The following is a 15,981-nucleotide window of genomic DNA, read 5'->3' on the forward strand; positions in this document are numbered from 1 at the left end:
TTTGGGTCTCCACAGTGACTTGCCCAGATAAGGGGCCCCAGCAGTTTCTCAGTCAATATTTGCCAAAATGTGGAATTAATGATTCTATTGTTCTTGCTTTTCTTTCCAGGAAGCAGAGATCACCCGTCAGAAGGAAATAGAAGCTAAGAAAGAATTTGATGAATGGAAAGAAAAAGAGCGGGCCAAGCTATATGAGGAAATAGACAAGCTAAAAAAATTATTTTGGGATGAATTTAAAAGTGTTGCCAACCACAACTCTACGCTAGAAGAGGTACCCAACACAAAAGGGGTTCAAAGTTCTTTTGCTGAAGAACTGTTTATTCTCAATATTTATTTCTTAGTTTGTGCTAGTTTTATTTCATCTGCCATTGGGGGCTAATATACTGTGAGGCCAGATACCAGAGGCCAGTGTCAGGGATCGAATCCCTACTCTATCACATATTGGCTGTGTGACCTTAGGCGAGTTACTTAACCTTCCTGTGCCTCAGTTTCTTTTCTGTAAGATAGGTTGCTGGAAGGGTTAAATTAGCACACAGACAGCACTTAATATTGTCTGGTATATAGTAACAACTCCCTAGACATTATCTTTATTTTTGCAAAGGGCTTTCTTTCATCACTGGACAAGATATGAGGCAAAATTTCAATGAATGCACTTCTCAAGTATGTGCTGAGTGCTGCCTACCTGCCAGGCGCTCTGCTGGGGTCTGTGGAGATCACACGGAATAGTCAGATTTACTGCCTATGTTTACTGGTTTCCAGCCCCTGTGCGGGGCACCTTATTTACAATAACTTTCAATCCTTACAACAACAGAACAACCATAACATTCTCAAAGTAGGTACATTGTTCGTTTACTTATTCTTTTTTAAAGTTCTTTAAAAGAAAACTATTATCATTCCTCCTTTACAGGGGAAGACATTGAGGCCCCAAAACATGCTCAATGTCGCACAGCTACTAAGAGGTAGACCAGGGATTTGAACTTAACTCTTTAAACTTCAAAGCCTCTGCTTTTCTACTGGGTATACTGTCAAGTTTATTCAGGAAAACCTTATTAAAGGTTATTATCCCTGGACTGTATCTTCCCATATAAACCTATATGGCTAAAACCATAGCAGGGAAAATGTTTTGGAGGAGAAATATTTTCAGAAGATATGTAGCTCTTGTTGGTCCTTCTAACATCAAGGAGAATCTTCTCTTGTTTTTGAAAATGAACTGCCTGGTAGCATTTCTCACAATCATTCTACGTTTTGCTAAAGAAACACCTGGAGAACTTTTCCAGAAGGAGATTGTCATGGGATATAAGTGGAGTCTTAGGTGATCCATCATCTCAATCTGAGATGGGAAGCCGGGGATAGGGAAGGCTGTGGGGTTGAGATGAGAGCCATGTGTGTGTGTGTGTGTGGGGGGGTTATCTATAGTGGCCCAAGCCCTCCCATCCTAAATGTTCCTGCAGTGTGGTCAGGGACGATATGTGGGAGACAAGATGCTGCTCCACCACACGGAGCTCATGCTCTTACCAGCTCCATGCTCCTCATTCCTGAGCTCGCCCGCACCCCTGCTGACTCCCATTCCTCCCTAACATGGTGCTAGCTGACTAGATATTTGATAGATAGGTATTGATTTGAATTTGGATTTATTGTTCAGAAACCACCTCAGCAAAGGTTGGAGGCTTACTTTGGTTCAGAAATTCTTTTTTTTTTTTTTTTTTTTTTTTTTTAAAGATTTTATTTATTTATTTGACAGAGAGAGAGTTAGCGAGAGCCGGAACACAAGCAGAGGGAGTGGGAGAGGGAGAAGCAGGCTTCCCGCGGAGCAGGGAGCCCGATGCGGGGCTCGATCCCAGGACTCCGGGATCATGACCTGAGCCGAAGGCAGACGCTTAACGACTGAGCCACCCAGGCGCCCCTGGTTCAGAAATTCTAAGTTTTGGTGAATGAGGACATAATTCTTACCATCCATGGTTTCTTTTTAACTTGGGTCACATTTTCCTACACTGGAACATCACTTTTCTGGTCTTTCCTTTATAGGATTGCTTGTGCTGTGTTTTTGTGTCTGTATGTCTCCCCCATCTCCTCTCAAGTGACATTTTATGATTTTACTTTTATTATAGGAACCAAACTGGATACACACTTCTCAGTGTATTTAGATAATTATTTTGTTAGTTTTTTTTTCTAATTTGGGGGAGAAAAAGATAAGATTTCATTTACAATGAGTGTGAATAACACTGTAAGCCCATCCATCTCATTACGTAAGACAAGATTCCCCTTGCTGTTAGGAGGACCAGTGAGAGGGAAATACTTCTCGAAGATATTTCTCCTCAAAATTTTCCCTTTGATACAAAAGCCTGTGAGCTTACTTTGGCTAAGTTACCTGGCTGCAGAAAGAACCTTAGGAAAGATGTAGGGTAAATCCAGCTGCCAAAGGAGTCCCTAGTTGAATGGAAATTGCCATGAAGGTTTGTAATGCCGAGAGAGCCTGCTCTCTGGTTGTCTGAGCATCGGTGTGAGGACAGAAATGACACACCAGAAGCCGAGGGTTGCGTATCCACTTAAAAAAGCATTTGACTCTACGAAAATACTCAATTAGAAATGGTTAACATTTATACTCAATACTGCTTTAGCAGTTGAGAAGAGTTAAAGCTGAGCAAGAAAGATAACAAGTTAAACTCAGGGACTTGCAGTTCTTTAAAGCTTTAATAGGGGGCTTATGGGTTTTGTGTAGAGATAGAGATGGAGATAATTTACTTTTGTGACTGCAGCAGTGATATGTTTAAAAATATAACCATAGGTGGCAAGGCCCCTCCTCTTGGATCCCCTTTTCTGTGCCCTTTCCTTCAGATGACACACTGCTAGCTCAGGAATCACTAGGTATTGGCGACACAACTCCAAGCCAGGCAAAGCCAGGCCGTCTTGGTGACAGCCAGCATTTTTTGGTGGGAGGAGGGACAGGAGTCCTCAGGGAATGGTCCAGAGTGCATGAGACCCTCCCAAAGCCTCTAAGAGTCTGATTCTCTTCAGCCTATTCGAGACTGAGGAGGAAATGGGGGCAGAAATGTCTGACGAGCTCTGGGTTTGGGGTACAGCCGGATTTCAGTGCAGTTGAAATTCTGCTCTCGAGTTCTGTTCGTCCACGGGGCACCTGCTTCTCCCGAGTAAGCACTGAGCTCTCAGGGGAACCCTCGTGGAGGGGAATGCAGACTTGTGTGAGTATGCACAGGCACGTAGATGTCTGGTGAGGACAAGCGGGAGTTTGGTGGGGTAAGGTGCACCCTTCTGACGTTGCTCAAGGTATAAAAGACAACATCAAGATGAGATCTTCATCTGGGTAAGACCGTGTCCTGGCTTTTCAGAAACTGCAGGCGCTGCAGTCCCACAGTGTGATGGAGTCCAATCTCGGGTCCCTGCGGGATGAGGAGTCTGAGGAGCGACTCAGGCAGACTCAGGAGCTCCGGGCCCTGAGGGAGAAGATGGACATTCAGGTGAGCTGATGGCTCTTGCCCATTTCCCCACAGCCAGCCATGTTGCTTTCAATAAAGTTTCTCAGTTTTGCTCTATGGTTTTACGGAAGTTGGAAGACATCAGGTTTTATCTTTGCAGACCTTCTGCCAATGCACGAAAGCATGGGATCGGATTCTTAGGGTTCTCAGGGGAGGCTGGTGATACACGTGGGTGCAATATCAGGTTTGCCTGGGATCTTTCCAAAACACATACAGTTATGTCCCTTACTGGGTACCTTTACCCTCATTTTGATTCCAACCCAGTTGAAACTCTCAGCAAGTGTGATAGTCTCCTGTTTTGAAGGCATTTGGGGTGGGTCTCGTGGGTGATGGTAAATATCTAACAACCACTCTCTGGGCCTAACAAAGCTTTAATCTGTAGCAGTTGCTGTTTTCCATAGTGTAACATTTCCCACCCTGGCCGATTTCATGCTGCCACTGTGAGGCCCCTGGCTATGGAGTCGGAGAGGCTGGAGCCCAGTCCCTCTCCTGAGCCGGCAGGTGGTGGCTCTGGCCAGCACTGGACGAATCTTACGACGGTCCAGCTACATATGGTCTGCATCACTGATCACTCCGTGACAAGGAAGGGCCTGGTCACTCAGTCAGGCTGTGCTTCTGTTTCTGCTCTGTAAGATTGTTAAGAGAGAGCTTAACATCTAACTGACAGCAGTAAAGTGTTTCCACTGCTTGATGTTTTATAAGTTTCACATTAAGAAAAGCTAATTTTTTTTCTATGACCTCTGTTCTCATCCTTTGCCTCATTTTCTATGGATTTCCTTACCAATTTGAGAGTTTCTATGACATATGGAACTTAACCCAACTCTTTCTTGTTCTTGTGGTTATTTATTTTATTTTTTTAAAGATTTTATTTCTTTATTTGTCAGAGAGAGAGAGAGAGAGAGAGAGCATGAGCAGGGGGGAAGGGCAGAGGGAGAAGCAGGCTCCCCGCTGAGCAGGGAGCCCGATGCAGGGCTCAATCCCAGGGCCCTGAGCGGAAGGCAGACGCTTAACCGACTGAGCCACCCAGGTGCCCCTGTTCTTGTGGTTATTTTCCCCACAACATTGTTCCTTCAATTTTGTTGATCGTGGTTTAGGCCATACGAAATTAATAATGTTTATGTGGTCAAAATGATCAAATTATCAATCTTTTGTTTATGGCCACTCTGAGGTTTAAAAAGAAAATGTTTTTGTGTTTCCTTTTTAGTGCCTTTATGGCCTTATTTATTTATTCCTTCATTCATACATACCTCTTTATTGAGGTATGATTGGTGTGTAAAAAGTTGTACGTATTTGATGTACGCGATTCAGTGAGTTTGGGGATAAGTATTTACCCTTGAAACCATCAGGCCACAGTCATATCCATCACCTCCCAAAGTTTCCTCCCACCCTCTTTATTTTTATTATTATTATTATTATTTTCTTTGTGTGTGTGTGGTGATAACACAACATAAGATCTACCTTCTTAGCAAATTTTAAGTATACAATATATCGTGCATAACAAACCTTGTACCCTTTGACCATAACCTCCCCATCTTAACCCCTGGCAACCACCATTCTCTCTCTGTTTCTATGAGTTTGGCTATTTTAGATCCCACACGTAAGTGAGATCATACCGTGTTTGTCTTTCTTGTCTGGCTTATTTCACGTAACGTTATGTCCTCTAGGTTCATTCATGTTGGGGCAGCGTTTCCTTCTTTTTTAAGGCTGAATAGTATTCCAGTGTATGTATGTACCATGTTTGCTTTATCCACTCATCACTCAATGGATTACTAGGTTTCTCTATTTTGGCTATTGTGAATAATGCTGCAATGAACCTGGGAGGGTGAGTATCTCTTTGAGATCCTGATTTCAGGTTTTTTTTTGATCAATATCAAGAAGTGGGGTTGTTGGATTATATGGTAGTTCTGTTTTTAATTTTTAAAAAAGATTTTACATATTTATTTATTTATTTATTGGAGAGAGAGAGGGCATGGGCAAGAGAGGGAAGGGGCAGAGTGAGAGGAACAAGCAGACTCTATGCTGAGCATAGAGCCCGATGTGGGGCTCATTCCATGACCCTGAGATCATGACCTGAGCTGAAATCAAGAGTCAGATGCTTAACTGACTGAGCCACCCAGGTGCCCCTTAATTTTTTTTAACAACAGAAAAACAAGTTTATTAACAAATATATCTTATGTATACATGGGAGATATCCGGGGGAAATGAGTAAGTCTGTTTTTAATTTTTTGAGGCATTTCCACTCTGTTTTTCATAATAACTACACCAATTTACATTCCCACCAACAGTGTATGAGGATCTCCTTTTCTTCACATCCTCACCAACACTTGTTATATTTTTTTTTTTTTTTTTTTTAAATAATAACCGTCTTGACAGGTATGAGGTGATATCTCATTGTGGTTTGATTTATATTTCTGTGCTGATTAATGATGTTGTAGGCCTTCTTTGGGGAAATGTCTATTCGGATCCTTTGTCCATTAATTTTTTTTTTTTTTTTTTTTTGCTATCGAGGTGTAGAAGTTCCTTATATTTTGGTATATGAACCCCCTATCAGATATGTGGTTTGCAAAATATTTTCTCCCATTCCATAGGTGGTTCTCCTTTTGGATGGAATATTCTGTATACATCTGTCTGATCCATTTGGTCTATAGTGATTTCAAGTCTAGTGTTCCCTTTTGGTTTTCTGTCTGGATGATCTATCTGTTGTTGAAAGTGGGCCATTGAAGCCCCATGCTCTTACTGTATTGCTATTTCTCCCTTCAGTTGTATTAATATTTGCTTTCTATATTTAGGTGCTCTGATTTTGGATGCTTATATATTTACAATTGTTATATTGATGAATTGACCCCTTTATCATTATATAGTGACCTTTTTTGTCTCTTGTAACAGTTTTTTACTTAAAGCCTTTGTGGCCTGTTGGAAGTAGAGCTACCCCTGTTCTCCTGGTTACAGTTTGCATGAAATGTCTTTTCCCATCCCTTCAGTTTCAGCGTATGTATGGCCTTAAAGTGAGTCTCCTGTAGGCACCATGTAGCTGGATCTTGTTTTTCTAACCCGTTCAGCACTCTATGTCTTTTGATTGGAGAACTTAATCCATTTAAATTTAAAGTAATTAATGGTGAGTAAGGACTTACTTATTGCCGTTTTGTTAATTATTTTCAGACCGTTTTGTAGTTACTTTGTTCCTTTCCTCCTCTCTTGCTGCCTTCCTTTTTGATTTGATGATTTTATTTTGTAGTGGTCATTCTTTGATTCCTTCATCTTTTGCATATCCACTATAGGTTTTTCTGTGGTTAGTGTGAGACTTACATAAATCATCTTATATTATAGCAGTCTATTTTAAGCTGATAACAACTTAATATTGGTTGCATATAAATACTTCTCATCTTACACCTCCTGGTGTCCACAAACCAGCCAGTTGGAGCTGTGGCTGGTTGTTGAGATCCCTGTGCCACCAGCACAGGCTGATTTGCTCTGCCCTGTCCCTCAGTTCTGAGAGGGGTGGGACAGAAGTGGGCCTCCTGGGCAGCATCCTATGAGGCCGGGGCAGCGGGTGCTCACTCGCTCTCACTTTCCTCTGTGGGAAAAACTGTGGGCTGAGGGGCGTCTCTCTTGGCACTGAGCTGTGCCACCTTGGAGAGAGCTGATGCGGGTAAAGTGAAACTGCTCTGGAATGCATCTATTCTCGTTTTTTGTTGTTGTTGTTGTTGTTATTGTTGTTTGTTTGTTTTTTTGCTCCTTTGAGGTGCTAGAAACTCTCAGCTGGATTCCTGGGTTCCCGTAAAGGAATCCTCATCTGTGGGTGGTTTGAGAGCTGGAATCTCCAATGGCACCATCTTACTGATGTCACTTCCATTTTTTAAGTTTACATCTTTGACCCACCTGCAACTTATTTTGGTTTAAGATATGAAATAAAGATTCAAGTTCATATATTTTTTTTCTAGGCAGTTAACCACCTGTTTGAACTCCAGTTGTCAATAATCTATTTCCCCCAGACTAAGATTCCATTTCCCACCCCCATCTTTGTCTGGGCTTTTTATTCTTTTCACTACTCTGCCTAATCATGAGCCAGTACTTTTTAATTCCTGTAGCTTTATAACATATTCTGGTATCCAGAGGCCCGTTTGACAACATTTATCTTTTTCAGAAAGCAGAATGGAAGAGAAAAATGAAGGAACTTCAGGGAGAGCATGCAGCTCAGAAGCGAGAGGTAACTCCGCTTCGGTGGTTTGGGGGAGCTGGGTTTCCTGAGACCTCCTCTTATCCCACGGCCTCCCCATCCTCCACCACTACCCCCTTCAAACTGGTTGTCTGGTATTTTGGTGTTGATAGTGTTCCTGGCGGCTGACCCCAGTCAATCCACAGAAGGGGTCAGCTGCGCCGACAGTAGCCTCCCTGGCCAGGAGTAGGGGCCTCTGGGCCTTTTCTTCTGAGCCCAACATCTGCTTTACTGTGTGGTCCCCTAAGCAGGGGCCCCTTCAGGCCCTCCACGGACAGCTGTGCTGGAAACCTCAGATGCATTGCCTTGTCATTTCGTGTTTGGGCCCTTTGACACCCCACCCAGGAGAGAGCCTCAGCCATCGTTCGGGGGGGCCCAAATGGAGGGTCTCCGATACTGAGACCAGGGAACAGAGAGCAGCAGGCCTCAGGATGAGAAACAGCTTCTCTGAAAATGCCCCTGAGGAGGAAGCAAGTTGAGGAGGAAGCTGATTAACAAGAGCCCCGGGTGCTGCTGGCAGAAAGCGCAGAAGATGAAAGTGCTCAGACCAGAGACCGGCGCGTGATAGATGCCCCCATTTCCAGTAATTCCCATCTGACGGTTTTATTTTATTTGAAACGTCTTAAAATAGGAAATACAGTTCAATTTATTCCAAAAGCAGAAGAAAGCTATTAAGGCACACTCAGTACAATGCACTGAAATATATTAGGGTTCACTTCTCCCCCCATCTCCATCCACTCGCCCCCAACACCCACCCCGTGGCTGACAACTTGTACTGCTCTCTTGTGTATTTTCCTAGAGTTTTTTTATGCAAACAGAAAACAGTCTCATTTTCTTTCTACTCTTACAACAGCATGGGACCATAGTTTCTTCACCTTTTGTTTTTACCTAAAAACACCGTTTGATGACTCTTGAATGGCCTCAGGTTATCTGACTGTCCTTCAGTGGGTGGTCACGCTGGACAGAGAGCCTTTTTGCCCTGATCTTAGGGGCCTGCATCCAATTCTTGCTTCCCCTCAAGCACAGCTTGAAAATGTCCCCAAACTGGAAAGTAGTCCATCTTGTTAGAAAGCCACCTGCCCAGGTCTGGAAACCCGCTACCCCGCCTCAGGTAAAACCGCGGTCAGCGGTTTGCCTACAGGTGCAGGCCCTGCAGCTACTGGGCACTCAGGGGTCCCTGCGACATTTGACTGACCGAGTCTCTTGTGCCCACCAGCTGCAGGAGCAGAACGAGAGGCTCCAGGCCTCCCTGTCTCAGGATCAGAGGAAAGCAGCTGCCCAGTCCCAGCGCCAGATCAGTGCTCTCCGCGCCCAGCTCCAGGAACAAGCCAGGCTCATCGCCTCCCAGGAGGAGATGGTAGGTCTGTCCCTCTTCCCAGCCGGACCTCGGGGCCCCTGGACCTCTTCTCTGTGAGGATCTCCTTTGATTCTCTGGGACTCACTGGCAGTGGTCTCATTAGTGAGACTCTCTAAAGAGAGAAAAGAATGATGAGGATGCAGCCTGTCTCTTTCCAGGCTGAAGATGCCCCTGTTGTCCTGAGGGGCAGTGTTACTAGGTTCACACCAACACCAGACACTGTCTAAGGGCTGGCACCTGGTTGATACTTGTCTTATTACTTCATTTAAACATCACTACTGCCCTTCAAGGCAGACATTGTCTTCCCCCCTCTTTATGTGACAGATGATGGAACAGGCTGGAGGAGTCCACAGAGCACACCCTATAAGGGCCGGGGTGGGGGGAGGATTCAGCCCTGGCCAGGCAGTGCAATGCAAAGCTTGTGCTCTTTTCAGTGCGTTCTCAGACATAATTTCCTGGCCAATACACTTTTCCTAAATTAACTGCCTCTGATGAGGTTGTCAGACAAACTAGTATGATGAGAAGTCACCTGCTCACGAAGAACCTCTCTCCTAGAACTGACCCCTTCACTCAGGTAGTATATCTGACCCTCTCCCCTGCTGCTTTTCTTTTTACTGTGCATCCCCCCACTTAGCTCTTCACTGCTCTGGCCACCTCAGGTCCAGTCTGGAGATTTCTTTCTTCTGTTACCCAGAACTCTTGTTGGCAAATATTTCACTAAGGAACCCACTGGCTATACATGGATTTAGAATAGGTTAATAGGGGTTTATTTGTATTGTAACATCAGAAGAGGTGACAGTTGATGGCCTTGGTTTAGCAGCAAAATTATGCCATTGGAAATCCAAGCTAAGTTTTTCTTTTTTGCCATCTTCAGTGGGTTGACTTTTGTTCTCATGCTTGACTCTCATAATTGCAAGATGGCTGTCATACCATCCCAACCATCACAACCATATGCAATAGAAGAAGTTGATGAAAAGGCCCCTTCCTAAGACTTTTGCTTATATTTTATTGGTCAAAGCCGTATGACACGGGCAACCATAGTTGCAAGGAAGGTTAGAAAGCAAATAAGTAGTTTTACAGTCTCTAGAATAGAGGCGGGCAAAGGAGGAAGTAGTTGGAAATCGACATTGGATGTGTCATTCATCAGTCAATAATAGAAAACAACCCAAGCTCAAGCAGAAGAGGGAATTTGTCGTAAGGGTAGACAGGACGTCTCAGAGAGTTCAAGGCAGGAGAACAGCTGAGTCTGGGATTAACTGGAACCAGAGACATGAATGTGGTCAGGAGTTTTGCTTTGTTGTGTGTCTCTGTTCTTTTCTCTAGATCTGCTTCAATTTTTTTCCTTTTATTCTGAAGATCAGCTTTCACGTCATATCTGTCCCATGTGACAAAACAAACAAGCAAACAAATAACAGAAAAACCAAAACCAGTTGGCTGCCCGGCTCTTGACTTCACATGTTTCCAGTTGAGTTCTCCCCAACCTAGACAGTCGGCTACGGCTGTGGTGCGGGGTCAGATTGTCACAGGTGGCTGTCCCGTGTGCAACTGTGTGGAAGGAGGATGAAGAGACACCTTCTGGAAAAGGGGGGCTGAGCAGTTTAGTGACTGCCCGGCTCATGCCTCCTTCTGCCCAGGGGGCCCTCAGCTCAGATGCACATATGGTGGGAGGGAGCCTGCCTCACCCTGGTTGTCCACCAAGTGTACCAGTGGTATTGCTGTGTGCCTGTCTCACTGCACTTGCGTGGGGCTCCTGCCCTTCAAGTCACAGTCCCTCTCTGAAGAGGGGGCATTCTTGCCTCCCCACGGTGGGAAAATGGAGCACGGCGCCATCCCGGCTGCTGCCGTTCAGGCTCGGTGCCATCCCCCCTCACGTAGGGACGGCAGGAGATGCGCTGGAGGGTTGGGGCAGCATACTCCGAGCTCCTTCTAGTTCCCCGGGTGGGGGGGGGCACGGAAACACTGGCTGTCCCTTCTCTGTGGTGCTGGGCAGACCCACTGCGCAGAGCAGAGTCCCCTGCTGCCTGTGACCTGCTCTGTTCCACATTTTTGTAGATCCAGACCATGTCTCTCAGGAAGGAGGAAGGTAAGTTCTCACGGGGTATTTTCTAACAGTCTTGGCCTCTTCTCTCTCCTGTTCCCCACCAGTTAATTTATGGAATGAGGGGGGCAGCGGTGAGAGCAGCTCATGGGTCATGGGGTGTCAGGCTCGCTGGCTGGGTGAGGGAGGGCAAGAAGATACCTGCTTCTGGGGCAGACAGGATGGATTCTTGCCTGGCCTGCTCCTCTCTGTGGGGTGGTGGAGACCCGGGGAAGGGTGAGGATCCTGTGGGCAGTGATTGATGGAGCAGGGTTCATGAAAAGCTTCTCTCTAATTCCTCATGCCTGTGGTTCGAGCCATCAACTTATATCTCGCTCCCAGTGTGTAGCAAGTTGACCCCAAATCTATGTGAATGTGGCCTGTTTGAGAGTACGTGCCGTCTTCCTCTGGGGTACCTTGGTGTGCTGCTGTGTGGTGTTTGTGTGTGTGAGTGTCTAATGGCTGCACGTGCCGGCATCTAAAGGGAGACGGTCCCCCACAGGGGACTGCCCCTGTCTGGAGGACCTTGGCCAGCCCCTTAGGAAACCTGGCCCTTCCGACTCCATCCCACTTCCTCTGTCCTATCTCTTTAGCCACCCTTCTGCCTTTTCTTGCAAACCCCCATGTCTCTCTTTATCCCCTGCCTTGGGGTCAGACGTTTCTTTCCCAGCATTGCAAGCAGGTCAGAGAGGCCCCATCCCTGGGGCCCCGAATGTCCCGAGGGCTGGGGCTGGGATGTGTGCCATGCGCTTCGCCAAGCACTTTAGTTTCATTGTCTCATGACATCGTCCCCACTATTTAATGTGGGCCGGGCATTACCATCCTCATTTTTTAGATGAGGAGACCGGGGCTTGGCGGGGTTCCGAGACCCCCCCACCCCGTGTTGTGCGCGGCCAGCGATGGGCAAGCTGGACCGTGAACTCCGGTCTTTCTGGCTCCCGCTGTCTGCACTTGTGACCACGGCTCCATCCTGCCTCTCCTGGTGCAGAAATGACTGGAAGGCTTGCTCTTTCTGGCTGGCACTCACGTGGTGTCCGGTGCTTTCCTCCAAGTCAGGGATGGGATCCAGGGCATTGGGGCCACTAACTGTTGGGCTCTCCTCAGGGACCTGCAAGGGCCCAAAGGCTGTGGACATAGAAGAGGACTCTTCCGAGGAAGGTGAGGCCTGACTCTTTCCCCGGTGACACAGATTTGTCCTCCTCATCGTTTAGCTTGTTTCACCCTCACTGTCTGGCCACCAGAAGCTGGGAGGAAGGGAAGCAGGGACATGAAACGAATATTTCTCAAGCACCTTTTGTGTTCCGGGGGGTGGGGGTTGCACGCAGGCACTAACATGTGATCTGATGGGTCACTGGTGGGGAAACCCAGAGAGGGTCAATGACTTGCCCGGAGTCACAGAACCAGCAGGCGGGCAGAGGCAGGATTTGGAGCGGCATCTGATGCATAGCCTGGCCCTGTGCCTGTCGCACCGCCTCTCCCCTGGTACTGTCCAGAGCGGCGGGTGAGGACTCCCTGTGCGGGCTTGAAGCGGCCTGCGCGGTTTTATCCTGCATGGCGAGTGTGCGGCACAGAGCACTTAGGCCCGGACTGCCGCTCGGGGGTCTGCCTCGGCTCCCTCTTCACAGCACTGGGCACCTGTTTTTATTCGGTCCATTCAGTGGTGAGTCTGATATGCAGAGAGAGCTCAACCAGATAATTCAAGGGGATGCAAAGGAGAAGTGAAAAAAAAAATAGCAGTGTTCCCTAACTGTGGGGAGCTCCTGGGGGAGCTGCGGAGAAGGAGCTCCCAGGAAAGATCAGGGAGTGCTCACAGCTGACCCGCTGACCAGGGCCTGCCCTCTGGAGCCAGGTTACGATATGACAATTCCAAAGTGACCCAACAGATGCACCCATGAAAGGGTTTTATTGTGTCACCAAAGAGTTCACGATGGGGTATGGTATTTTGTTTTTTAATGTAACATTTTTTCTTTACTTCTGAGATAGTAATCTATGCTCTTGGAAAAAAAGCAAAAAAGCAAGCAAACAAGTGAGCAAGCAAGCAAAAGGGTGTGTGTACAGTGAGAAGTAGGTCTCCCTCCCGCTGGGCTATCCAGTTTCCACCCAGAGATTGCACTGCTATGGTTTCTCATATATCTTTCCAAAGATATTTGGTGCAGATATAAGCACATGTGTTTATGCATTCCCCCCCCCCTTTCCCCAAATGGGATCATACTATACATACTGCTCTGTATGTGGTTATTTATTTTCTTAACAACTTATTTGGGAAATCATTTTATATCCCTTTACATAGAATTGTTTCATTATTTTTTCAGGGCTTTACAGTATTCTATTGGATGGATGAACTAAAATTTATTTAACTAGTCCTCTACTACTCCCCCACCCCCACCCTGGGCATTTAATCTTGGAATTTAGCAGTAAAAATAAGAGTTGCATGTACCTTTTTTAGGGGAAGGTATCTGCTGAGTAACACAACCCGTTACTGGACCTGTTGAGGTCCATAGAGGGCATGAACTGAATTCTCCAACAGGGGCTGCCGAGTCCTAGAGAGGAGGAGGCTGAGGAGGGTGCTTCGGCTGACCCCTACCCGTCCCGTCTTGTCACACCCAGTGGAGGTCTCCCACACTGGTCACATGGTGCTCGGCCTCTTCATGTGCTTGCCTGCCTCTTCTAGTCCCAGATCAGCACGAGCAGTATCACTTGGGAACTTGTTAGAAAGGAAAGTTTTCGAATTCTCAGCCCTATCCCATGTAAACAGACTCAGAAATTTGGGGCGGGGTCCAGCAGCCTATGTTTTCACGCACTGTCCAAGGCATCCCGATTCTTGCTCAAGTTGGAGACCCATTGTCAGACCAGTGGCTGTCTGCAGCTGACTGCACATTAAGAATCACCCAGGTCGCTTGTAACACTCCAAGGACCACACCAGCCCCCTACGGCCTAAATCAGAACGTATAGGCAGGGGTTCCAGGCATCAGTAGTGTTTAAAGCTCCTGTGATTCCAATGTGCGGCCAAGGTTGGGGCTCATGCCCCAGTGTAGACGTGATGGAGGAGAATCAACCTGGTGGGGGGCAGCTTGTTAAAACACAGATTGCTGGGCTCCACATCCATAATGTTTGACTCAGTAGGGTTGGAGTGGGATCTGAAAATCTGCATTTCTAGTCAGTTACCAGATGGTGCTGATGCTGAGGCTCACATTTTGAGGCTCACACATCGCTCTCGAACAATTGGTTCTCAGGCTTGGGTGTTTGTTAGAAGATCTGGGGAGTTTTAAAAATAAATAGTGAGGCCTGGGGCCCACTTTCAGAGATTCTGATGTAATTAGCTTGGGATGGGGCCCAGGAGATTCAAATACGCTGCCACAGTTCACATGACCACTCTTGAATGTGAGCTCCTTGAGGGTCTTCTTCTGTGTCCCCAGCACCCCAGTACTGGCGCGTTCATTCTCCATATTACTTGTCAGAAAATGTCTATTGAGTGAATCAAAGGGCTGGTCCAGCTCTGAGGGCAGTGTGCCCATCCTCCCTCCCACCCTTCACCCCACACTGGACCTGAAAAGCACTTCTGGGAAGAGTTCCTTGACTCACCTTGGAAGGCCCCTTTGCAGCAATGACCACATTTTATTGTGATTGCTTATTTTGTTCTCCTCTGGGTCCATATTTCTTGGTATGGTCTGTGGCTCACCTCCACCATAATCATTTAGGTAAGTTAAAGTACAGATTCCAGGGCCCTTCCCCAGGCCTATGGAATCAGACTCTCTGGAGGGTGGGGCCAGGGAATGTGTGGTTTTTAACTCATGTGGTTCTGATGTATACTACATTGAAGGGTGAATCCCTGATCTCTATAGACAGTAAACTTGAAGGAAGTTTATGGTGTCTATCCCACCAGCATTGGAGCCCTTGGATGAGAGCAGAACGTGGTATGGCAGTAGGTGAGGGCATCAGGTGGGGCCAGGATTACATGGGGCCGGCAGCAGGCAGGGCCTGGAATCTGCTGTTTACAATAGCCGACATATGGAAACAGCCTAATTGTTCACTGATGGATGAATGGATAATGAAGTTGAGGTAGATATATTATTCAGCCATAAAAAGAGGGAAAGCCTGCCATTTGTGACAACATGGATGGGCCTTGAGGGCATTATGTGAAATGAAATAAGTCCGACAGAGAAAGACAAATACTGTATCATCTCCCTTATATGTAGAATCTAAACAAACCAAAAACCAAACTCGTAGAAAAAAGATCATAATTTGTGGTTACCAGAGGAGAGGGGTAGGGGTAGGGGATAGGAGGAAGGTGGTCGAAAGGTACAAGTTTCCAGTGAGAGGAGAAATGAGTGCTGGGGATGTCATGGACATGACGACCGGTGCTAACCCTGCTGGAAGGTGCACAGGAAAGCTGTGAAGAGAGTAGATCCCAAGAGTTTCCATCACAAGGAAAAATGGCTTCATTTTTTCTTTTGTATCGATATGAGAGGGTGGACGTTAACTAAAACTCACTGTGATAATAATCTCACAATAAAGTCAAGCCATTACGCTGTACATTAAACTTATACGCTGCTGTATGGCAACTACGTCTCAGTAAAACTGGGTGGGGGGACGAATGGAGCTCGGGAACAGGCTACTGCCTGGACTCAAGAGCAAGTCAAAAGCCCGAAAGTCTCGAGCTAACCTGGGCAGCCCTGAGCCCAGATCTTGGAGGCCCCGGACCGGCAGGGGAGGAGGATCCTGCAGGCAGGTCGGTGGTCTGAAGCAGTGGTAGCCAGCAGCAGAAACACCCCAGCATCTGGGACGGACTCTCAGGTGGGGCCCATGGCCCTGGGCTCGCCGGCCAGAAACCAGGGTC

At 46.8% G+C, this 15,981-nt stretch overlaps 1 protein-coding gene across 3 annotated transcripts in view; it reads left to right on the forward strand.

Annotated features, from left to right (window-relative positions):
• The window catches only part of DZIP1L (DAZ interacting zinc finger protein 1 like), a 41,223-nt gene that overhangs the window by 16,147 nt on the left and 9,095 nt on the right, over window positions 1-15,981 (forward strand). For all 3 annotated transcript variants that reach the window (XM_078071458.1, XM_078071466.1, XM_078071470.1), the window contains 6 exons: window positions 110-271; window positions 3,348-3,476; window positions 7,639-7,701; window positions 8,927-9,067; window positions 11,120-11,150; window positions 12,249-12,302. In XM_078071458.1, the coding sequence (XP_077927584.1) occupies window positions 110-271; window positions 3,348-3,476; window positions 7,639-7,701; window positions 8,927-9,067; window positions 11,120-11,150; window positions 12,249-12,302 (580 nt within the window). The remainder of the gene's footprint in view (window positions 1-109; window positions 272-3,347; window positions 3,477-7,638; window positions 7,702-8,926; window positions 9,068-11,119; window positions 11,151-12,248; window positions 12,303-15,981) is intronic.

The sequence above is a fragment of the Halichoerus grypus genome, chromosome 1 (assembly GCF_964656455.1).
Source record: "Halichoerus grypus chromosome 1, mHalGry1.hap1.1, whole genome shotgun sequence".
NCBI lineage: Eukaryota > Metazoa > Chordata > Mammalia > Carnivora > Phocidae > Halichoerus > Halichoerus grypus.